The 22,900-nt window shown below is 49.8% G+C and overlaps 1 protein-coding gene and 1 long non-coding RNA gene across 4 annotated transcripts; one reads left to right on the top strand and one right to left on the bottom strand.

Moving 5' to 3' along the window:
- The first annotated feature begins 1,158 nt into the window (after positions 1 to 1,158).
- GDPD2 (glycerophosphodiester phosphodiesterase domain containing 2) lies at positions 1,159 to 11,769 on the top strand. Of its 3 annotated transcripts, none has more exons than XM_004000595.6 (16): positions 1,159 to 1,404; positions 3,008 to 3,121; positions 3,404 to 3,507; positions 3,794 to 3,887; positions 4,066 to 4,125; positions 4,361 to 4,459; positions 4,637 to 4,730; positions 4,877 to 5,022; positions 5,148 to 5,230; positions 5,328 to 5,478; positions 7,720 to 7,941; positions 8,155 to 8,303; positions 10,355 to 10,502; positions 10,646 to 10,728; positions 10,970 to 10,998; positions 11,089 to 11,769. In XM_004000595.6, the coding sequence occupies exons 2-16, from the start codon at positions 3,017 to 3,019 to the stop codon at positions 11,139 to 11,141; spliced, it is 1,620 nt and encodes a 539-aa protein (XP_004000644.2). In that variant the 5' UTR covers positions 1,159 to 1,404; positions 3,008 to 3,016; the 3' UTR covers positions 11,142 to 11,769. The 3 variants fall into 3 exon arrangements, with proteins under 3 accessions (XP_004000644.2, XP_044906361.1, XP_019679493.1); XM_045050426.1 differs by lacking the exon at positions 1,159 to 1,404 and adding an exon at positions 2,780 to 2,798; XM_019823934.2 differs by lacking the exons at positions 1,159 to 1,404; positions 3,008 to 3,121; positions 3,404 to 3,507 and adding an exon at positions 3,359 to 3,376.
- On the bottom strand, positions 10,377 to 13,373 carry LOC123383300. The gene is made up of 2 exons (XR_006592855.1): positions 12,676 to 13,373; positions 10,377 to 11,987 (listed from the first exon to the last, which is right to left on the bottom strand). It is a non-coding gene; the product is annotated as an uncharacterized LOC123383300 (long non-coding RNA).
- Between the last annotated feature and the right edge of the window lie 9,527 nt (positions 13,374 to 22,900).

The raw sequence follows: 22,900 nt of genomic DNA on the forward strand, positions 1-22,900 counted from the left end.
CATGAAAGCCAGGGCTCCTCTAGAATTTACCAGACCCCAAGCAAAGGAAACTGAAGGATAACCTGTCTAAAATGAAGCCTGCAGGAGGACTAGGTGACCACGCAGCCCTCTCTGGCGTCCTGCCAGCCAGCAGCCCAGCTTCTCTTTGCATTTTAATGACCGGGGAGCAAAGGAGCCTCTGCCATTGCCAGCTAGAGCCCCTGGATACAATGGGAAGACGGAGGGGGGGCAGCTCTTGGCATAAGAGAGCTAGTCTTCCTTCTCACTGTTCCAAATCCAGTACGTGTCGGGGGAAGGGTAAGCAAGTTTATCCCCAATGAAGACTTTTTTCCCACCAACACTGCAAGCCCCCCAGGCTTTGAGCCACTGCATTAGCCAAAAGGTAAACAGGGAAGGTCAGTCAAGCCAGTACCCCAGCCCTCCTCTCACCCGAGCCCTGTGTGTGCGTTAGCACTAAGCTGACTATTGCACGCTAGCCAGCCTTCTCCTGCTGATGGTATGTATAGTAACAGCATCTTTCAAAATTCATCTTCCAAAAGCTTGTGACCCTCACACTACACTCTGCAAATGATTCCTGGAAAGAGACTTTAGATACCTTGGGGACAAGACAACAGAAATGACACAAGTCTCTACATCCTGAATCATCAGCTCCTGTCTGGGGTGATAGGGGGAAGGGGAGGGCTGCTAGTGTCTCTCGGGAGTCACAAGGCCCATGGAGACCCCTGGTCCAGAAACAGGGCAACCTGCTGCCCAGAGTTCAGGAAGTAGCTTGAAACCCTGTATCTTCTAGATGTACCTTACAGAAATAGAAATAGGATCCCCGGAGGAAAGGGAAGCTGATGAATCAAGGCTATCCTCCCAGGGAGCTTGAGGGAAATGCTAGACTTACACACACACACACACACACACACACACACACACACACACACACCCCTTCCCAGGGGGTTGACTGGGCCCCCTCTTCTCACTGCCAAGTTGCAGTTGTGTGGTCACCCCCCAACCCCACCCCCGCCGGTGCCCTCAGCCCTCGCCTCCCCGAGCCCAGACAAAGCCCCGGCAGTGACTGAGAGGGGAACAGGAGGAGGGACAGAGGGATGGGGAAGGCTGCACAAAAGAATTCCTCACTCCAAGCCCCCGGACCGGCAGCGAGTAAAGAAGCAGCTCTGCTCCCCCTCCTCCTTCCTCCCTCCCATCGTCCCACCCCGGCTGGGCACTGGCCATAGAGCAGCTGAGGGCTTTCGGAGAGAACCCGCGCAGACTCCTGTAGGTGGCAACACTGCCACCTGTTTGACCAGTGGGGCTGAGCCAAGGACTGGAAAAGGGAGGAGGCAGACAAGTCGGAGAGGAGCTGGGAAGCAGTGCAGTGCAGAGCAGAGAGCAGAGTGGAGCTGCCGCTGAGAAAAGGTGTGAGGACTTGGGAAGGCTGGGGGTTATAGCCGGGGGTGGTGGGGTGGAGACCGGCTCCCACTGGCAGGAACTGGGCTCAAGGATTGAGCAGCGCCCCTGCTCAGCTCCCCTGATTGGGGTTTTCAGACTGCTCAGATCCTGGAGGGAGGTGGGACTCTGGAAGGCAGTGTCTGGGGTACAGGGGCAGAACCTTAAGGGAGGCAGGGAGTGTGGATAGAGCCCGGGGCAGGCTACTGGAAGCCAGTCCCGGGATGGGAAGAAGCAGGGATCTCCCTTTAAGATGGCTTTTTCCTGGGAGGGGTCTCAGAGAGGGGAGAGTTTTCCTTCCCCCAGCTACGATCCCTACCCCTCCCCTATCCCCTAATTCTCCTTTCCCAAGGCAAGCATGTGATAAGGAGGGCAGTTTCAGGAGCAGCCACACCCTTCCTCCTTTCAGGGAGCCCACCACTGTGTACCCTCTAAGACTCCACAGCCTTAGGGGAGCCTAGATGACAAGGGGTCATGTCCCTCAGAACACACACACTTTGGGTATATCCAGGGACTCCTTTACACACTGAAACCCACTACCGACAGCCACTAGTGCACACAGACATACAAAGCTGACACAAATCGCACACCCTCTCACGTAGAATGACAATCACACACACAACCTAGTTTAGGGATCAGTAAGCCAGCCAGGTCTCAGCCTGACCCAAAAGCACAAGGTCCAATGATCCCCAGCCCCAACACAACCACACCCCCCCACACACACACCTTTGACCAGTATTTGTTGTACCTTCACCCAAGCGATCTCAGAGGGTGGGGCCCCTAAAAGGGGGAAGGTGGTGGAGACTGGTTCCTGGCTGGGGGGTGGGGGGGGCAGAATGACTGGACTGGAAGGGACAAGACTGGGGCCAGAGGGCTTAGATTTTCCAGGTGTGTGCGGGCAGGAGAGTGGTTCCTTCAGAAGGCTGGGAGTGACCCAGGCAACCTATTTCCCTCAAGTCTTCCTGTTATTGGCAGTGTCCCCTGGCCCCTGGGAGGTGGAGACTGAGAATCTTATAGTCGGGGTTTTGTGGTGTGTGCAATCTCTGTATCCATAGCAACTGGCCAACTAGCCGGCCTCCCTTAGCCCCAGGTCAGAACTAGAACCTCTGCTTCAGGTTACTCTTGGTTCCTGGGGTGGAAGGCTCCCTACCTTGGGGCTGCCTAAAGCTTGGCCAGATCTGCCTCAACTTGCTAAATTGAATTTGCCCCACCCTGGGGCAGTTTCTCCTGAGTCCCCACCCTGGGCAAGCACCCTATCCCCAAAGCTGGATGCATGCTGTTAAATGGGGAGGAGTTGGAGAGCTTGGGTATGCACCCTGCCTGCAAAGAGGCCCGATCTCCTGGTTGTCCCACCGACTTTCCAGGTATCCAGATTAAAGGGAAAGAAAGACCCCAGAGATTATCCCCCTTTGCTCACCTCCTCATCTAATCTGGGACTTCAGCCCTATGAACTCCGTTGCCGAGCAGCGGTCCAGGCTTCTGCTCCTCCCCCGCGCTCCTCAGATACACTGGGAGGGAGGCTGGGATCTGCCTTCTGCTAGGGTCCCTGATGGCCCAGTATCCCTTCCCCCAGGCCCTCGCCATGGCCGAGTCCCCCGGCTGCTGCTCCGTCTGGGCCCGCTGCCTCCACTGCCTGTATAGCTGCCACTGGAGGAAATGCCCCAAAGAGAGGATGCAAACCAGCAAGGTGGAGTAGGGATGGGGGGGACTGGAAGTCCGAGGCAGAGGCCGCCTGGAGGGGATAAGGAAGCCAAGTGTGCTCAGAGGCAGCTGGTGGGGGGTGGCAGCGGGGGTGGGGGGGTGGGAAGGGACTTTCTTTCCCCAGGAAGAAAACTTCTCTCTGCCTGCGGAGCAGAGCAGAGCAGAGCAGCCCTACTCCTGGCGGGAAGCCCCATGGAGCTGTCATCTGTTGGGGACTCTGAGCTGGAAGTGGGGATCGGCTGTGAGCTTCTCTCCTGCCCCTTTGCAGTGCGACTGTATCTGGTTTGGCCTGCTCTTCCTCACCTTTCTCCTCTCCCTGGGCTGGCTGTACATCGGGCTCATCCTTCTCAATGACCTGCACAACTTCAATGAGTGTGTCACAGATCCCCCCCTTCCTCTGCATACATGTTAATCTATGCCCCACCTTGGGACCCCTGGGTGCTCAGTCATTCCCGGCCCTGCCCAGCTGTCCTGCTACCCAACCTCCTTAGAAAATTGCTCCACGAAGTCTCCCCAGTCCTTGGAGCCCCTGGCCCCATGAAAGGCTTCCCTCTCACTCCCTTCTAGTCCTCCTTCTGAACCCACCCACCCCAACTCCCCTCAGGCCACTATTAACACCCCTTCCCCCACTCAGACACCTCTCTCTCCCCTCCCACAGATTCCTGTTCCAACACTGGGGACACTGGATGGACTGGTCCCTGGCATTTCTGCTGGTCATCTCTCTACTTGTCACATATGCATCCCTGCTATTGGTGGGTCAGGGAGCGGCCCATCTAACCCCTACCTCAGTCCTCCCTTCCTGCTCAGCTTCAACCCCTGGCCACTGAGGGGAGGGGAGGGGAGGGGGACGGTGTCAGCCTGGGAACCCAGGAAGCCCACCTCGGTGACCCCTCTTGGCACCTCATACCTCCCACCACCCTCTGCTTCCAGCTCCTGGCCCTGCTCCTGCGGCTCTGCGGCCAGCCTCTGCATCTGCACAGTGTCCACAAGGTAAGAGTGCGGGTGGGAGTGAGCGGGAAACGGGGACCACTGGGCCCAGGGCTTGGCCAGCTATTTTGCTGAGCACCTCAATATTCTACCCATGGACTCAAGCTCAGGACCTGAAGCCCAGTAAATTTTTGTTGAGTGAAAGAAGGAACGTGGATGAGCCAGGGGAAAGAGAGAAGGGGCAGCCCAGGGACCCCCAGGCTCACAAAGAAGACCCCATTCATCTCTGGTCCCCCAGATGCTGCTGCTCCTCATCATGCTTCTTGTGGCCGCTGGCCTCGTGGGACTGGACGTCCAATGGCAGCAGGAGTGGCGTAGCTTACGTCTGTCACTGCAGGTGAGTGGTTGATCTCCAGTGCCTATGTGGGAGCCTTGGCCTGTGGCCAACCTCTGGACATATCTTGCTCCCTGGTCCCCCACGACTGCAAGTAGCTCTGAACTCCAAAAGTCAGGTCCTAGGAGAAGGAGTGGGGCACTGGAGAGAAGAACCCTCTTCACCAACTCTTGTCCACAGGCCACAGCCCCATTCCTTCATATTGGAGCAGTTGCTGGCATCACCCTCCTGGCCTGGCCTGTTGCTGATACCTTCTACCGTATCCATCGAAGAGGTGCCAATTCCACTCCCCAACATACCCTCTCTGGCCATCAATGCTTCTGCCTCCTGCTGCCCATTTTACTGCACCCACACTCTGCTTTCTGTCCCCAGAGCTCACCCATTGCCCTTTCTCCATAGCCTGCCCCTCATTCCCCACAGGTCCCAAGGTTCTGCTACTGCTCTTATTTTTTGGAGTTGCCCTGGCCATCTACCTGGCCCCACTGTGCATCTCCTCACCCTGTATCATGGAACCCAGAGACTTACCCCCCAAGCCTGGTCTGGTGGGACACCGAGGGGCCCCCATGGTGAGTGTTGAGTAGAATGCTGGTAGGGTGGGAAGGGTCTGCTCCTCTAGGCTGCAGCAATCAGGCCTGTGGGTTCCAAGGCTCGCACCCTTCTCTGCTACCCCCCTACCAATTCCCTTTCCCAGCTGGCCCCCGAGAACACCCTGATGTCACTGAGGAAAACAGCCGAATGTGGAGCTGCTGTGTTCGAGACTGATGTGATGGTCAGGTGAGAGACACTAGGGGACAGAGGGACACACTTGGGGAGCTTGGGAAATGATGATCAGCCCTAGAGCTCAGCCCTCTGACACCTCTTGTGCCCTCAGCTCTGACGGGATCCCCTTCCTCATGCATGATGAGCACCTGAGCAGGACCACAGATGTGGCCTCAGTGTTCCCAGCCCGAACCTCCTCCCACAGCAGCGACTTCTCCTGTGCTGAACTGAAGAAGCTCAATGCCGGGACCTGGTTCCTAGAGGTGAAGACAGCCTCACAAAAGAGGCAACCACCTGCGGGGGTGCTGAGGGGAGGGTTCATTCATTGATAAGTATTTTCTGATCCCTGTGCTGAGCAATAGGTGTAGAGGCTCTGCCCTCAAGTCACTCCCTCCGCTGAAAGAAGAGAGCTTAGCCAACAGGCTATCAGAATAGGAAACCTAGAGCAATAACAATATCCTTAGTAAACAGAGAGGAGAGAGAGCAAAGGCACTATTTGGCAGGGTGGGTGTGGAAGAGGATCAGGAGTGGTTTCACAAGAGAGAATGCCTGAGCAGCACATGAAATGAGAATGCTGTTTAAGATGGGCAAAGCAGGGATCAGCAATTCTAGTCAGATGGAAGAGCATATGTAAAGCCCAGAAGTATGAAGAAGTGTTCTCAGGAAACAAAAAGTGGCTCAGTGCAACTGGGAGATAAAATTTGTGGGAGCAGTGGGAGCTGAGACTGGCAAGGGGAGCAGAGGCTTGGTTTCAGAGGGCTTTGAATGCCAGAACCGCCCCCCTCCCCAAAAAAAAGAATGTCAGGCCCAGAAGTGCAGGCTTCGGTTCTGTAGGTGATGGAAAATTTCGTAAGGATACTTTATTTTCTCAGTTCCTGTGTTCCTACCTTTAAAAATAATACATGTTGGGGGGCCTGGGTGGCTCAGTCAGTTAAGCATTCAACTCTTGATCTCAGCTCAGGTCTTGATCTCAGGGTCGTGAGTTCAAGTCTCACATTGGGTTCCCCACCCAGTACACAGCCTGCTTAAAAATAAAAGTAATACTTGTTCCGCATAAAAAAAATTAAACATTAGAGAAATAATGTAAAAATTGGAAGTCTCCCATAATCCAACTCCTCTGAGATAATCATTGCTAACAGTTGGGTACATATTCCATATGTGTATACACACATACATGTCATTTTGCACAAATAGGATCACTTCATATATTCTTTTGCAACTTGATTGTCTTTTCATTTAACTCTATATACAATGACATGCCAGAGTGATTAAGACCAAGGGTTGTCTGGGTTTGAGTCCTGGCTTCACTACCTACTAGCTATGTGAGCCTGGGCAACATTCCTTAGTCTCTCTTGCTTTACTTTCCTCGTCTGTAAAATAGGCATAATAATAGTACCTACTTTGTAGGATTTGGGGAGGATTAAATAAATCAACACACATAAAGTACTTCTAACGCTGCCTGGCACATAGTAAATACTTTATAATAAGTATCAGATAGCTTGCTTTTTCCGTGTCAGCGGTTAGGAGGTAAGGTCATTTGTTGATTACAAGGGGAAGGGAGGAGAGTGGCAGAGGTTTGGAAGAGCCACTAGGAATGGAAGAAGGAGCAAAACAAGAACAAGTGAAAGGATGATTAAGTGGGGCACCTGGCTGGCTCAGTCCGTAGAGCATGTGACTCTTGATCTCAAGGTTGTGCTTTCAAGCCCTGCGTTGGGTATAGAGCTTACTTAAAAAAAAAAAAAAAAAAAAAAAAAAAAAAAAAAAAAAAAGGATGATTAAGTGGCAATGAAGGTAAAAGACTATATAGTCCACATGATGTGCTCTGCCCCCCAATTCTAGGGGTGGAGGAGGCAGACTGCTACACAATTGAATCAGGGTTTAGGATTTGTGGGGCGGGCAGGGCAGGAAAGGAGTTGAAGGTGGTATGGAAAAGTAATGCGAGGGGCGCCTGGGTGGCGCAGTCGGTTAAGCGTCCGACTTCAGCCAGGTCACGATCTCGCGGTCTGTGAGTTCGAGCCCCGCATCGGGCTCTGGGCTGATGGCTCAGAGCCTGGAGCCTGTTTTCCGATTCTGTGTCTCCCTCTCTCTCTGCCCCTCCCCCGTTCATGCTCTATCTCTCTCTGTCCCAAAAATAAATAAACGTTGAAAAAAAAATTAAAAAAAAAAGTAATGCGAGCTGTAGATGGACCATGGGTAGGGGATGTAGATGTGGCAGACAGGGGCTGATGGATTGGGCAGAAACCAAAGGGCCAAGGTCCCAGAGGTCTCTGTGAGACCAAAGAGAAAATGTGAGGAAGTTAGGAAACCAGGGGGGTAGGAGGTTAGGGTCACAGAGTAAGGTGTTAGAGGGTCTGGAAAGGGTCACAGTTTGGAGAAAGAAAGACTGTGGCTCAGGGGTGCACACAAGCCTGGCGCCAAGTGGGGGAAACGAGTGAAGATCGTGAGGATGGGGGAATGGCCTAAAGGCTTCTTCTGGTCTTGAAATAATTTTCCTGTTCTCATAGAGGCAACCCTTCTGGGGGGCCAAACGGCTGTCTGACCCTGATCGGAAGGAGGCTGAGAACCAGACAGTCCCAACATTGGAAGAGCTGCTGAAGGAAGCTGCAGTCCTTAACCTTTCTATCATGTTTGACTTGCGCCGCCCCCCACGAAATCACACATACCATGACACATTTGTGAACCAGACACTGGAGACTGTGCTGAGTGCAAGGGTGCCCCAAGCCATGGTGATATGTCCAGGACCCCAAGTGCCCCCTCTTGCCCATCTCCCCACCCCTGCCTTCCCTAGGCCACGGTGATAATTTTGAGGCTGCCCCCTGCCCCAGGGCCCCACCTCAACTCATATACCCCATTCTGTTATCAAACCTCTCTGCCCCTGGCCCTGCCCCTAGAATCCCCAAGCCTTCCCCAGCTTCATGCCCATCTTCCCTGAACCACAGGTCCTTTGGCTACCGGATGAAGATCGGGCTAAGGTCCAACAACGGGCACCTAGAATGCGCCAGATATATGGACAGCAGGGAAGCAACAGAACTGAGAGGCCCCAGTTTCTCAACCTCCCCTATCAAGACCTGCCACTGTTGGATATCAAGTGAGTGCCAGAGGAAAGGAGCCAAGGGGACCCCGTGAAGCTTAATGGTAGGGAAGAGCCACCTCAGGGAGGGCAAAGGCCATTCATTCATTCACACATACAACAAATATTTATCAATATATATATTTAACACTTGCTATGTGAAAGGCACTATTGTTGCAGGCTTTGAGCATACTAGTGAAAGAGATAATAAACTGAACGAATTATATGCATACTGGATAAGTGATATGAAGATAATAAAATGGGGAGATATAATAGAGCAATTAGGGTTGGGAGTGAGGGCCAGAGAGGGGCCACATCCGGAAAAATAGCTAAAGGGGTGATGTCTGGGTTGAGACCTGACAGGTCACAAGGAGCTAATGAGGAGAAGAGCTGTGAGAAGAGCAGAAACAGCAGCCCCATAAGCAAGGGAAAGGTGAGGCTGGGGAGATAGGCAGGAGCCCAATTGGGTAGGACCTTGTGGGCCACAAGAACAGTTTTAGCTTTCATTCTCCACCAAAGAAGTAAGTGCAAGGGAGGATGGATCGAGAGGAGAGAAGCAAGAGAGTCCCAGAAGTGAGCCAGGCCCCTGAAGCTGACCCAGCCCATAAACATGATGGACTGCAAAGCATGCAGTTGCCAAGGTCTCTTCTCATGTCCCTGTGGTCAGATAGGAAAAAAAAGTGCACTGTATGGTAGCCCAGTTAGCATAAGTATTTCAAGGACCTTTCCCCAAGTTGTCACCATGGAGCGAGACACGACATGGGGTTTGGCCCTTACTTTAGACTTGTCCTGGTCAACCTCAACTGCTGAGCAAGTTTTCAAAAGACATGAATTAGTAATGAATACAGTGGTAATGAAATTGAGGCCCCGAAAGGTCTAAGCACTCTAAGATGATGGACCAAATATACCGGGATAAAGCACAACAGGGATAGATGTAAACACCTACCTACATTTGCACTCCAAAAGAAGTTCAATTGCACAACGACAAGAGAGGAGACTGGCATCAGCATGAACATGTGTGAAAAACCAGAGCTTTGATTGAATAGTGTTCATAATGAGTCATCAATGGCATGTGGCATTGCCAAAACTAACCTGACCCCGGGCTGCCTTCAAACAGCCACAGTGCCCAGAAGGCAGGAGGAAGTTTTGCTGTACTCAAATCTGGGCCAAGCCCACCTGGGATATCATGTTCAGATGCAAGCCCCCATACTATGAAAGGAACACTGATAGAGGCGCCTGGGTGGCTCAGTCGGTTGAGCATCTGACTCTTGATCTTGGCTCAGGTCGTGATTTCACGGTTTGTGAGTTCGAGCTGATGGCACAGAGCCTGCTTGGAATTCTCTGGCTGTCTCTCTGTGCCCCTCCTCCACTCATGCTCTTTCTCTCTCGCAAAATAAATAAATTAATTTTTAAAAATTAAAAAAAGGAGGGGCACCTGGGTGGCTCAGTCAGTTGAGCATCTGACTTCAGCTCAGGTCATGATCTCACAGCTCGTGAGTTCAAGCCCTGCATCAGGCTCTGTGCTGACAGCTCGGAGCCTGGAGCCTGCTTCGGATTCTGTGTCTCCCTCTCTCTCTGTCCCTAACCCACTCGCATTCTGTCTCTGTCTCTCTCAAAAATAAATACACATTAAAAATTTTTTTTAAAAAAAGAAAGGAACATTCATCAACTGAAGTAAGATCAGATTAGGAGAGGTTTGTATGGTGAAGGGAATGATAACCCAGGTCCCAGCCCTGGATGAAGGAACTGGGGCTGTGGGGCCTAGAGAGGAGATGACTCAGGGACATGGTCACTGTTCCTCAGACCTCTGAAGGTCTGTCATGGGACAAAGAAGAGAGACATTCGTGTAGCCCCAGATGGCAAAGCTCAGATCCGCAGGTGGAATCCGCCAGGAGACAAAGTTGAGCTATGCAAAGAAAATTACTTTTGCTCAGGGGATGCTATGTAAAAGTAGGACTGAGAGTTCCTTGGCAGTGACACTGTGGCTTCAAGCACGGACAAAGGCTGCTTCCTGTGCCTCATGCCCCATGATACTAGATGTTCCTGTTTCTTTCCCACCCACCCCCCAGGGCACTACACCAGGATAATGTGTCGGTGAACCTATTTGTGGTGAACAAGCCCTGGCTCTTTTCCCTGCTCTGGTGTGCAGGGGTGGACTCGGTCACCACCAACGACTGCCAGCTGCTACAGCAAATGCGTTACCCCGTCTGGCTTATCGTAAGGGCTCTGGGGCTGTCACCCCTCCCTTTCTCCCATCCCTGGCTCTCCTTAACCCTGTTCCTCTATTCCTTACACATTTCCCTCCATATGCTACCTTTGGGACTCTGGCCACCGACAGGAGCCTTTTCCTATTCCCACAGCCCCCTCAAACCTACCTAATGATGTGGATCATTACCAATTGTGTCTCCACCCTGCTGCTTCTGTGGACCTTCCTCCTGCAAGGGTGAGTGCTTCATGCCTCAGCTTTCTGGGTCTTCATGCCCCCCAGGGTCCTGGTGATAGGGCCAATTCAGACTCCTACATGCTGCCCGGAGCTTGGGATTTGGTTCCTTTGAGATTCTTGGACCCTTCCTTGTACACCAAATTGGCCTGAACCTGGGAAAGGCAGTTTGGGGGAACCTGAGATCAAAAGGCCATGCCTGCAGCTGGCTGAACTCACAATGGGAAGCTTTTTCTCTCTATAGGAGATGTAAGAAGGAGAGAGAGAAAACTGGTAAGAACTTTCTCCCTTCACCTCATTTTTCTCCTCCTATAGCCTTCTCTTTGGTCACTCCCTATATGTCTTCCCCACCCCCTGCTCTAGGCTTAGAAACAGCAGTGCTGCTGACCAGGATCAACAATTTCATAATGGAGTGAATGCCCAGCCCCGGACCCCCACCTACCAGAGTCTGAGGCCTCTCTGGATTGGGTAACAGCAAGGAAGAGAGAGCAGCTGAGATGGAAAGTTGGTGGGGTTGGGGTGGGGTAAACTTTGTCAACAGGAGGTTTTGAACCATGAGGGCCCTCTGCACAGATGGTGCGCATGCTGCAAGCTTCCATGGAATCTGCTCCTCTTAGGGTTTTGACCTGAGGTTAGGTTAGGAAGACAGTGACTCATAGGAAGTTTCTCTGCAAATGTTAACAGAGGAAGTGGAAAGGAGGTTGCCAAGATAATGTTTCAGACCTGTGTGTGCGTGTTCTCGAGTAGAAGACACAAGGTGTGTCAGGGATGGGATAGCTTGGACCTATGACTGAAGGAGATGACAAAATGGCCTTTGCTGGAGAACTAAGATGATAGAGTCACCAATCCCCACTCCATTCACTGTCTCCCCTGACCTCTGCAATTTAGCTGCTTTCCTGCCTAGACGCTGAGGGCCAAAGAGCCCATCTAGCCATTTAATTCTGTGACTATAACTGGCTTTTTGCTGTGCACAGCCTTTTCTTCAAGACAGGTTGGTTCCTGTATGGTGTCAATCTGCTTATTCAATGAATTTAACTCCTGTTTTGTCATAGTCTAATCTTTTCCGCGCCGGGGCTTGGTGGGGGATGCACATTCCATCCTCGGTTGTGACATTAATGACATTGAGGGGTCATCACGGAGAGATTCTTGGGCTGGAGGGGTTGCTGCAAGAGGGGAAGCGGGAGAGCAGCCGTCACAGGGGATATTCTGGGTGGCCAAGGCACGCTGCGCAGAGTTGCGTTGTAGCTCCACCTTGTGGTCACCTGCCGCAAAAAGAGGGCCGCGTCAGTCATCACCATGACGTAAGAATGTCACCTGTTTTCCGTGCCGGTTGGGGACCTGTGTCCTTGACTCGAGACCCTGAGGGTATAGTCCGATTTCCACAAGTTCTCGCCTCCGTGGGCTGTTGCGTGCAGGGTCTGGTTCCCAGGCCCTCCTTCCCCAATGTGTTTGCTGCTCGCGAGTTCCTGGGCTAAAATATTTAAGGAGACCAGTGAGGAGCTGACCTAGGATGAGGCGTCTGGTAGAAGGGGGAGGGAGGAGCTTAAGGCAAAAACAGGGACCCGAGCGGGCTCTGTGGCTGACCATTCGTCCCTCCCACCGCACCAAGTCACCCCGGTTCGCGTCCCCACACGAAGGGAAATCGAATTAAGACGCTGGCGAGGTCAGGAGGTTCGCTCGTCACAATTCCTTTTTTCTCGCCAGACTGGGACCTGGGGCAGCACTAGCGCCTCGGGACAAAACCCTACTGGACTGCAAAGCAACCCAGGGAACTACAATTCCCAAGGTGCCCCTGACAGCTTCCGGTCGCGGAATTGACGGAAGCGCGTTTGAATTTGTGTTCCCGCCCCCTCCTCCTCCCGGACCCCGCCCCTTCCCCTCTCGCCGCCCCGCCCCCGCCATGCACACACATGCACATACACACACAGGCAGCCATCCAAGCCGACAAACCTGGCCTGCAGCTGGCGCGGTGGGCGGGGGCGCCGGCGCGCGACCGGCGGGAAGGAGGTAGGCGCATCGGGAACCAACGCCGCGGCAGCTGCCCGGTCCCAATCTCCTTGGGCGTCCACGCCGCCTTGTAGAGGGCGGGTCTCCTTCACACACTACCCTTTGAAACTGCATTTTCTTAGTTTTCCCTGTTCCCGATCCGCCCCTCAATCTGACTGACTGCCGGCCTCAGCTCCGGGGCTCCTAGCCTGTCCGATACTGCAGGGCTCTCACCTCTCAGCGTGTACCTCCACCCCGCACCCCTACTTTTCTGTCCCCTCCGGGGCGCCCAGCCTCACAGCCCTGCAGCTTCTTCCTCCCCTCCCCTTACGACCTAATCCTGACAACCTCCAGGCTCTCCAACCCCCGCGGCCTCAGCCTCTAAGCTCCCAGGCTCTCAGCTGCAGTCTTGTAACCTCAGAGTCCAGGCTCCTGGCCAGAATGCCAGGTCCTAGTCCCAGACCCTAAACCCTTACGCCTAGCCCCTAGCCTTGAGTTCCTGGCCCTGAGCCTGCTGCCGCTTACCCTTACTGTCTTCCTAGGAGGACAGGACAGCAGTGGCACACTTAACTTCTATGAGGCCCTGGACTGGAGACTGGGACTGACAAAAACTTGAGGGTGGAGGGCCTCACGGAGCTGCTCATTGGGGTTGAGGTGCAGTTGCTCTCCGTTATTTTTAGGTATTGAGTCACAGCTCCTGGCATCAGGGTTTGGGGCTAGCAGGCTGGACTAGGGGGCTATTAATAGAGCTGAGGCACAGCTCCGACCCAGTTCAGTTCGGAAGCACAGAGAGCAAGGAGCTCCCTCTGTCACTACGCCCCGTGGAGATGTTGTGGATTGAGGCAGTAGCTGGACCAGTACCTCTCTGGCTACCAGTACCTCAGCCTGATATCTCTACCTTGGAACTCTCAAGGGAAGGCCCACAGTGATACTTCTGAGCACAGCTCTCCCCTAAGTGTGCCATGGCTTGGAGTCCTGCCACAACAAAGCTCCTGTTGTACTAGCTGAGTGAGGAGATGTGTCCCAAGTAGAGCAGTTATTGTGACTACAGCCTTGGCCTGCCTGGACCTACTCTTGGGCTGAAATACTAGGTTGTGTGGGAAAAAAGCTGTAGAAGAAAAACTGTGGATTTCTGGTCCCCAAAGGCCCTCATAGAGATGGGGTGCTTCAGGATGGTCCTAAGAGAGGGGGCATGGAGCCGAGAATTTGCTAGCCCCAAACCAGACACAGCACTAGGAAGCTGCTGAATTCTGTTTATCACCTGCCGATTCTTTTTCTTTCCCTCTTGTTGGGCTCTGTCCCTGCTCACAGGAGTCAACAGACCTCAGGATCTCTCCCAACTCCATAGAGGAACCTAATTCAGGAAAGCCACTGAGAAACTTGGCTCCACCAAGAAATGAATGATCCTTTATATACATTGTCATTTCTATGGAGAGGTGTTTGTTTAATTTTTTAAAATATTTATTTATTTTTGAGAGAGAGGCAGAGTGGGGGGAAGGGGGGAGAGAGAGAGGGAGACACAGAATCTGAAGGAGGCTCCAGGCTCCAAGCTGTCCACACAGAGCCCGACGTGGGGCTTGAACCCATGAACTGTGAGATCATGACCTGAGCCGAAATCGGTCGCTTAACTGACTGAGCCACCGAGGCACTCCTCTATGGAGAGTTTTTATTTCAGTGGGCTAAAGTAAGAATTCCTTAATCCACATATTGAGAATGGTGGGGAAATCTTGATACTTTATTGGACTAATCACCAAAATTATTCCCACCCACACCCAATGTGCTAGAATTCCCATTCACCGAGGATGCACACCTACAGCAATGCACCCTACTCGCAAACCAGAAACTTCTGCCTTCAAGCGACCTAGATCTCCAGCTCCCAGGTGAAACCAGAGGGCTTTTGGACAAAGCTGATTGTTTTTCCACACACAAAATCTGTCTAAATTGTACACAGCTCTGCCTTCAAGAATGAGCCTAGATCATCATCAGCGGGCCCCCTTGCCCCAACTGGGTCAATTTGCTGAGGACCCCAGTGAGACGGTGGATGAGATGAGAAGTGGTCTCTCTTCCTCCTAAAATCCCTTGCCTATTCCTTGGTGGCTGCAGCCTCTGCACAGGCCACCTGGTTGCCTAGCAACCGCAGCCGCCTGCAGGGGCGTGGGGCTGCTTTTGACCTGTAGGGGGCGCCTGTCCCCCTGGGGCCTCAGGCTGGAGCTCTAGCAGTTGTGAGGGTGTGCCAAGTGTCAAAGCATCTCAGGGCTGTCGGGTCCTCCCAGCCTCGCCAACCCAAGTCCAGTTGGAGTCTCTCTGGAGTGAGTGGAGGAGAAGCTCACTATGATTCTAAAGGGATTTTACTCATATTCATTAAAAATGAAAAGATGAAAGAGAGAGGGAGGGAGGGGGAGAGAAAGCGAGGGAGAGAGAGTGAGCAAAAGCAAGCAAGAGCGAGCGAGAGCGAGCTAGAGACCGAAAAAGAGAGGGCGCGATCGAGAGCAAAAGAGAGCAAGAGAGAGAGCACGAGTGAGTGAGAGAAAGAGAACCAGTCAGTACGGATGGGACATGGGGAGAGCAGTTTGACACTCTCCATTCTCTCCAGGCTTAACAATGCTTATTCCTCAATCAGAGCAATTCAGAGGGCCCAGGCTATAGGAGGCTTTTTTCCTGAGCCACTTATAGGATGTGGAAAAAAGAGTCTAGCACTCTATATTGTCAAACTGCTGAGCATATATAAAAGCTTCAAGCTCCTGGGCTACCAGCCTAGCCTAGACTTGGTCATAACCGTTGTGTACCAGGGAATGTGCTAAGTGTTTTACATTTAATCCTCCCCCCCCCCCCAAAAAAAACCCTATGATTATTTCCATTTCTCTAACTTTGAGCACCTCAGTGACAGGGTCTGTTGACCAGTCATCTCCATCTGGATGTCTAATAGACATCTCAAATTCAACATGTCGAAATCTGGCACCTGATCTTTCCCCCCAAAATGACCATTCCTAAAGCTGTCCCCATCTCAGTCAATGGCAGTTTCACCTTTCCAGTGGCTCTGGCCAAAAGACCTTGGAACCACACCTCATATCCATTCTGTCAGCAAATCCTAGTGACCATCTCCTCAAAATACAGGTTCCCGTGAAACCTTTAATAAGCTGAAATGGCAAAAAAAAAAAAAAAAAAAAAGCAATTACCATTAATGTAGTATATGTGCTGCCAAAGCAAGCACAATTACCATTAATGTATATGGAAAAATTGGGGGGCATTCCCAGACCCAAAACATAACCTCTCTTACCTTAAGGCACATCTCACTAATGAATGCACAAGATAAATGGACAAAAGAAAAAAAAAAAACGTAAAGCACAGATGCGCGCACACTTCAAAGCTATGGCGGCTTGATGCTGAGATGCTGAGTGGAGTTCTCCAGGAAGGAGCCTAGCCAGGCTGCTCTTGCTGCTGCCTATATAACTGCTCGCTGCACAACAAATGCTGAGTGCCATTGCCACTTTTTTTTTAACAAGCAAAAATCCTCTTTGGATTTCTTTCAGTTAGCAAAAACAGGTACCATTGCAGGTCTTTCATAAAAGCAAAGTGGTGTGATGCAAACTTTTGAAAAGTGGGGGATATCTGTGCATCCAGAATCCAACACTTACAGTGCTACCACCCTTGTCCAAACCACCATCATCTCTCCCCTGAACCACTGCAGAAGCCTCCTGACTGGTCTCACTGCTTCCATCCTTACCCTCTGTGGCCTATTCTCCACACAGAAGCCAGAGTGATCTTGCTAAACCAAGTCAGATCTTGTCAGTCTCTGCACAAAACCCTCCAATGGCTCCCCATGTCTCTCAGGGTAAAGCCAAAAATACTTTTTTTTTTAAATTTTTCCAGAGAGAGGGCGCAAGTGAGCAAGGGGCAGAGAGAGGGAGAGAGAGAGAGAATCCCACACAGGCTCCACGCTGACAGTGGGACTCAAGCTCTACCCGCATGTGGGGCTTGAACTCATGAAGCATGAGATCATGACCTGAACCAAAGTCGGATGCTTAACCAACTGTGCCACCCAGACGCCCCATAGCCCAAATACTTATAATGGCCTACAGGCCCTATACAATCTTGTCCCCTACTAAACCTCTGATCTCATCTCCTGGTACTTTTCCCCTCTCTCATTCTGCTCTGGCCACTTGGTCCTCCTTACTGTTTCTTGAACAAGCCAGGTATACTCCTTACTCAGGACCTTTGCACTTGCTGTTCCCTTACAAGGTATACCTTTCTCTATGACTCACTTCCTCACCTCCCTCAAATCTTTGCTCAAATGTCACCTTCTCAGTGACGCCTACCCTGACCAAGCTATTTAAGATGGTCTCTATTCTAATTTCCAATTTACAGTAAATACAGGGTGTAAAGTATTGAAATAAATGACACCATGGCGGGGGGTTGGGGAGAGACAAATCCAGAAAGTAGAATAGTCTGCAAAACAACTGACTCGTACTCTTCAAAGCAATGTCATTAATTACAAACAAAAACAAAAACAAAACAAAAAGATGAGACACTTCTAGTTCTGGACCCAGTTTCAGTAAATAAACTTCTCCCTATTCCTAACTACAGCTAAAATCCTGGACATTATATATAAAACAAGTATAAGAAGACTCTGAAAGGAGGAGGAAAGCGCAGGCTTATTAGGAACCCAAGTAACCTGAACTCAAGGTGGGGAGTTCCCTAGGTTTTCTCATTGCCTCCCTATATCCCAGACTGGCGCTGGAGAAGCCAGCAGCCTAGAAGCACCAGTGGACACAGACCAGAAAAAACCTCAATAAAAGCCTGCTTTCTCTAAAAAAATTTTTTAATGTTTATTTATTTTTGAGGGGGTGCAGAAAGAGAGGGGGACACAGAATCTGAAGCAGGCTCCAGGCTCTGAGCTGTCAGCACAGAGCCCAACATGGGACTTGAACTCATGAACCACGAGATCATGACCTGAGCTGAAGTTAGACGCTTAACCAACTGAGCCACCTAGATGTCCCAAAAGTCTGCTCTCTCTAGCCAAAAGACCGGGAAATGGGCTGATTAGCCAGACAGAAAACTCTGAAACAATAACCACTCTACTGTAATCAAACATCATAGAAACAAACTGCAGGCCCACCCATGCCAGCAAAGGCCAAGTAGAAACCCAGAGTGTTACTCTTGCCAGGTTCCCCCAACACTCTCTGGGTTTGTGTCAGAAAAGGCTGGGGGCGCATTTCTGCTCAAGTCATGATCTCACAGTTTGTGAGTTTGAGCCCTGCGTAGGGCTCCATGCTGGCAGTGCAGAGCCTGCTTGGGATTCTCTCTTTTTCCCTCTCTCTCTCTGACCCTCCCCCACTCACTCTCACTCTCCCTCTAAAATAAATAAACTTAAAAAAAAAAAGGCTGAATAGGGAGGCTGGACTTCCATTCCCACAGGGTACCATGGCTTCCTCTTCCTGTTGAGTGATATGGGAATGTCAGAGGAGGACTAGTGGAGACTCAGGACTTTTAACTGCTATGCTCTGTCTCCTCCCATCCCCCTCCACTGTCCTACCATCCTTGCCCCTACCTGTACCCCCCACCCATGGTCAGTGGAAGCCACCTGGGGAGCAGGAAAGAGGCACTTCAATCCCTCCCAGCCACAGAGGTGTCAGTGGCGGTGTGGTGGGGAGCTGGAACTCCCAACCCTGCCCAGTAGCAAGAACTCTGCCTCAGGTGTCAACTGACGCCAAGGGGGGAACTTGAACTTGTGTCAATACCTGACAGTAACCAGGCAGCAGCCTCTTCCACTGATGGCAACAGGGTCAGAAGAGCCTACCAAAAATAAGATTTAAATAAGATCAGAGTATTATAACATAATACCCAAAAATGTGTAGGATGCAATAAAAAAAATCACTCATCATACCAGGAACCAAGACACCCTCATCTTGAATGAGAAATAATCCACAGATGTCAACACCAAGATGACAGAGAGCTTTCAATGATCTGACAAGGATTCTAAAGTGGCCAACATGGGGCGCCTGGGTGGTGCAGTCGGTTAAGCATCCGACTTCAGCCAGGTCACGATCTCGCGGTCCGTGAGTTCGAGCCTCGCGTCAGGCTCTGGGCTGATGGCTCGGAGCCTGGAGCCTGTTTCCGATTCTGTGTCTCCCTCTCTCTCTGCCCCTCCCCCGTTCATGCTCTGTCTCTCTCTGTCCCAAAAATAAATAAAAACGTGGAAAAAAAATTTTAAGTGGCCAACATAAAAAAAATGCTTCAATGAGCAATTACAAAGAAGTCTGAAACAATTTTTTTTTAAGAACAAAGTCTTAGCAAAGAAATAGGAGATGTAATGAAGAATCACATAGAAATTTTAGAACCAAAGAATACAATAACCAAACTAAAAAACTCAGTGGATGGGCTTATCAGCAGGATGGAGAAGACAGAGGAAAGAATCAGTGAACCTGAAAATAGAACATTAGAAATTATGGAATACTACGTGGCAATGAGAAAAAATGAAATATGGCCTTTTGTAGCAACGTGGATGGAACTGGAGAGTGTGATGCTAAGTGAAATAAGCCATACAGAGAAAGACAGATACCATATGGTTTCACTCTTATGTGGATCCTGAGAAACTTAACAGGAACCCATGGGGGAGGGGAAGGAAAAAAAAAAAAGAGGTTAGAGTGGGAGAGAGCCAAAGCATAAGAGACTGTTAAAAACTGAGAACAAACTGAGGGTTGATGGGGGGTGGGAGGGAGGAGAGGGTGGGTGATGGGTATTGAGGAGGGCACCTTTTGGGATGAGCACTGGGTGTTGTATGGAAACCAATTTGTCAATAAATTTCATATATAAAAAAAAGAAAAAAGAAAAAAAATAAATAAAATAATCATAAAGTTGACTCTTAAAAAAAAATTACCCAATCTGAACAACAATGGGAAAATAGAATTTTTTTAAAAAATGAACAGCACCTCAGAGACATGTGGTGACTATACCAAAAGACCTAATATTTGTGTCATTGGAGTCCCGGAATGAGAAGAGAAAGAAGGTAGGGCTGAAAAAAGTCCTCCAGAAATAATGGCCGAAAATTTCCCAAATTTGGCAAAAGACAAAAACCTACAAATTCAAGAAGCTGAAAAAGGCCAAACAGGATAAACCCAAAGAAACCCATGCCAAGATACATCATAATCAAACTTTTGAAAACAAGACAAAGAGAAAAATCTTGAAAAAGGCAAAAGAGAAACAACACCTTACTTACCTATGGAGGAAAAACAATTCCAATGTCAGTGGATTTCTCATGAGGAACCACAAAGGCCAGAAGGAAGTCACACAAAATATGTCAAGTGTTAAAAGAAGAGAGCTGTCAACCTGGAATGCTTTTACCTAGTAAAAATATCCTTTGGAAATGGGGGGAAATCAAGATATCCTCAGACAAAATAAAGCTAAGAGACTATATCACCAGCAGACCCACCCTAAAAGTATGGTTAAAGGCAGTTCTCAAAACAGAAAGAATGATGAAAGAAGAAATCTTGGAACATCAGGAAAGAAGAAATAATTGAATGAGTAAAAATGGAAGTACACACAACAGACTCTCCTTCTTTTAAGTTGTCTGAATCATGTTTGATAGTGGAAGAAATACATATAACATTGTCTGACGTGGGGCTCGATATATGTAGAGGAAATATTTAAGACAGCTGTAAAATGCCATGCTATAAGTGGGACCAGTAAAGGTGTTTAAAGGGAGGTAAGGTTTCTAAAGTTCCCTCAGGCTGATAAAATGTTGACAGGTTGATCTCTGTGGTGACAAAATAATTCTGTACCTTTGTTGCCCCAATTGTTACAGGAATCTCCACATGTGGTAAAATGGCAAAGAACTATACACACATTGCCAGTGTGGTTTTCCTAGTTTTGATATTGTACTATAATTATGTAAGATGTAATCATTGAGGAAAACTGGGTGAAGGGTACATGGGCCTTCTCTGTACTATCTATGCAACTTCCTTGTAGATCTGTATCTATTTCTTTTTTTTTTCCAACGTTTTTTATTTATTTTTGGGACAGAGAGAGACAGAGCATGAACGGGGGAGGGGCAGAGAGAGAGGGAGACACAGAATCGGAAACAGGCTCCAGGCTCCGAGCCATCAGCCCAGAGCCTGACGCGGGGCTCGAACTCACGGACCGCGAGATCGTGACCTGGCTGAAGTCGGACGCTTAACCGACTGCGCCACCCAGGCGCCCCCAGATCTGTATCTATTTCAAAATAATAAGTTTTTTTTTAAGATTGTGGCTGTTCTAGATTAAAAGTGGTTAAAGACACAAATATGATGTGGGAGCATTGATTAGATTCTGATGTTAAAAATATAAAAGGCGGTTTGGGGGAATTTGAATACAGACTAGACATTAGATGCTATTAGATGATGGGAAATTATTGCTAATTTTCTTAGATGTCATAATAATATTGTGGTCATGTAGGAGAATACAAGATATATGCTGAAGCATTAGGGGCAAAGTGTGATGAAATCTGTAACTTGCATTCAGATGGTTCCGAAAGCAATGTAGCTAGATGATAGATGGATAGAGCGAATATAAGACAATGCCAATTGTTGAGTCTATGAGGAAGATAGACTCTTATTGTACTATTCTTTCAACATTTCTGTATGTTTGTGGATTTTCATTTTAAAAAAGTTGGAGAGAATATGTGGAGGATAGATACATAGTAAAATGTTAATGAAAATCCAGGTGGCAATTGGGTGTTTATTCCCTGTAAAATTCTTTCAATTTTTCTGTATGTTTGAAAATTTTCATGTGAAAATGTAGAGGTAAAAAACTTGAAGAAAGAGAATCACAGCCCAGTGTCCTCCCCGTAGCATTCCCAACACCCTCTTCTCTGATCGACTTTTCTCTTTTTCCCCACAGCAGTTACCACCTTACATATTCTATAATTCTCTTATTTATTATGCTAGTTTTTGTCTGTATCCTCTCACTAGAATGTAAGCTCCCCAGGGATTTATCGTGTTTTGTTCTGTTTGCTTCTATGACCCCAAATCATGGAACAGTGTCTGCACATAGCAAGTGTCAGATGAATGTTCACTGAATTAAGAATGAATTTCTGTATCCCTAGGACCTAGGTGGAAGTCTTGCATAGAGTAGGTGTGCAATGACTGTTTGTGGGATTGAACTGAGATCTACATTCTACAGGAGAACTTAGAATAGACCTGTTGTACTAGAGTGATTCAGAGCATGGGCTCTTGAATCAAATAGCCAGGATCTGTATCCTGATTCTGTCACTTCCAGCTGTATTACCATCTCTGAGCCTCAATATAGAGTTAATAGGTGTAGTGACATTTCTGACCCTCAATTTCTCGATTGGTAAAATTAAAATAATGACAGTAGCACCTTGGTAAGATTTTTGTTTGCATGTAAAGCACTTAGGACTTTGTAAAGACTCAATAACTGGTAGCCAACGACAAAACAAGAACAGCAAAAAGACGGTCTTCCCTGCATGTCATTCTTCCTCCATCCCCCAACAGGCTGCTCCGGGGAGGCTAAAGAGATGTCCTTTGACAAGTATTCCTAAGTTCTTCTCCGGGCCCCCTGGAATGGTTTCTCTCACTTCAGATGTCTTCTTACCTTTCCTTCTGCCCTAGACTCTCTTTCCTCTTGGCATCCTGAAGCTCTTTCTCCCATCATAACCGTGCAGGAGAGGGGCGAAGGAGACAGGAGCCTGTGGGCCAGGGACAAGAGCTTACAACTTTCTTTTCCTTCTGTTCTAGGCTGGAGCCCCCCACTAGTGATGGAAGCAGGTCAAGTGTGAGATTGCGGTCATTTCAGGGCCTAGAGGTTGAGAGAACAATAGTCTTGAGGAGGAGGCACTAGCAGGAGAGTAGCCTCATACGCTGCCCTCTTCCTTGGTCCCCTGTTAAGAAAGATCACCTTCCTGGCCCTGCTCCAACGTCCCTTTGGTCCGTTCTGCTGCTTCAAGTCTTTACTTCTGGTAGCCCCAGCTCAGAGCAAGCCCAGGGACCCATTGAGCATCTCCCTGCAATTCCCTCTTGGAAGTGGGGTGGGGTGGAGTGGGCAGAGGATGGGCTGAAATTGGAGATATGGGGGCATTAGATTAGGGGCTGAGCTCACCCGTGGCCCCAGTCCCCTGCCCCCGCCTTAGGGTCGGCGGTACCCCAGATATCTGGAGAGCTAGGGCTGAGCCTGGGGGCGCCACTGCCTCTGTTCC

The sequence above is a fragment of the Felis catus genome, chromosome X (assembly GCF_018350175.1).
Source record: "Felis catus isolate Fca126 chromosome X, F.catus_Fca126_mat1.0, whole genome shotgun sequence".
NCBI classification, from domain to species: domain Eukaryota; kingdom Metazoa; phylum Chordata; class Mammalia; order Carnivora; family Felidae; genus Felis; species Felis catus.

Excerpts from the sequence above, each read along its gene's own strand:
- GDPD2 (XM_004000595.6), top strand. The coding sequence starts at position 3,017 with ATGGCCGAGTCCCCCGGCTGCTGCTCCGTCTGGGCCCGCTGCCTCCAC. Across the intron at positions 3,122-3,403 it reads AGAGGATGCAAACCAGCAAG|TGCGACTGTATCTGGTTTGG; the intron begins GTGGAGTAGGGA and ends GCCCCTTTGCAG. Across the intron at positions 5,023-5,147 it reads GACACCGAGGGGCCCCCATG|CTGGCCCCCGAGAACACCCT; the intron begins GTGAGTGTTGAG and ends TCCCTTTCCCAG.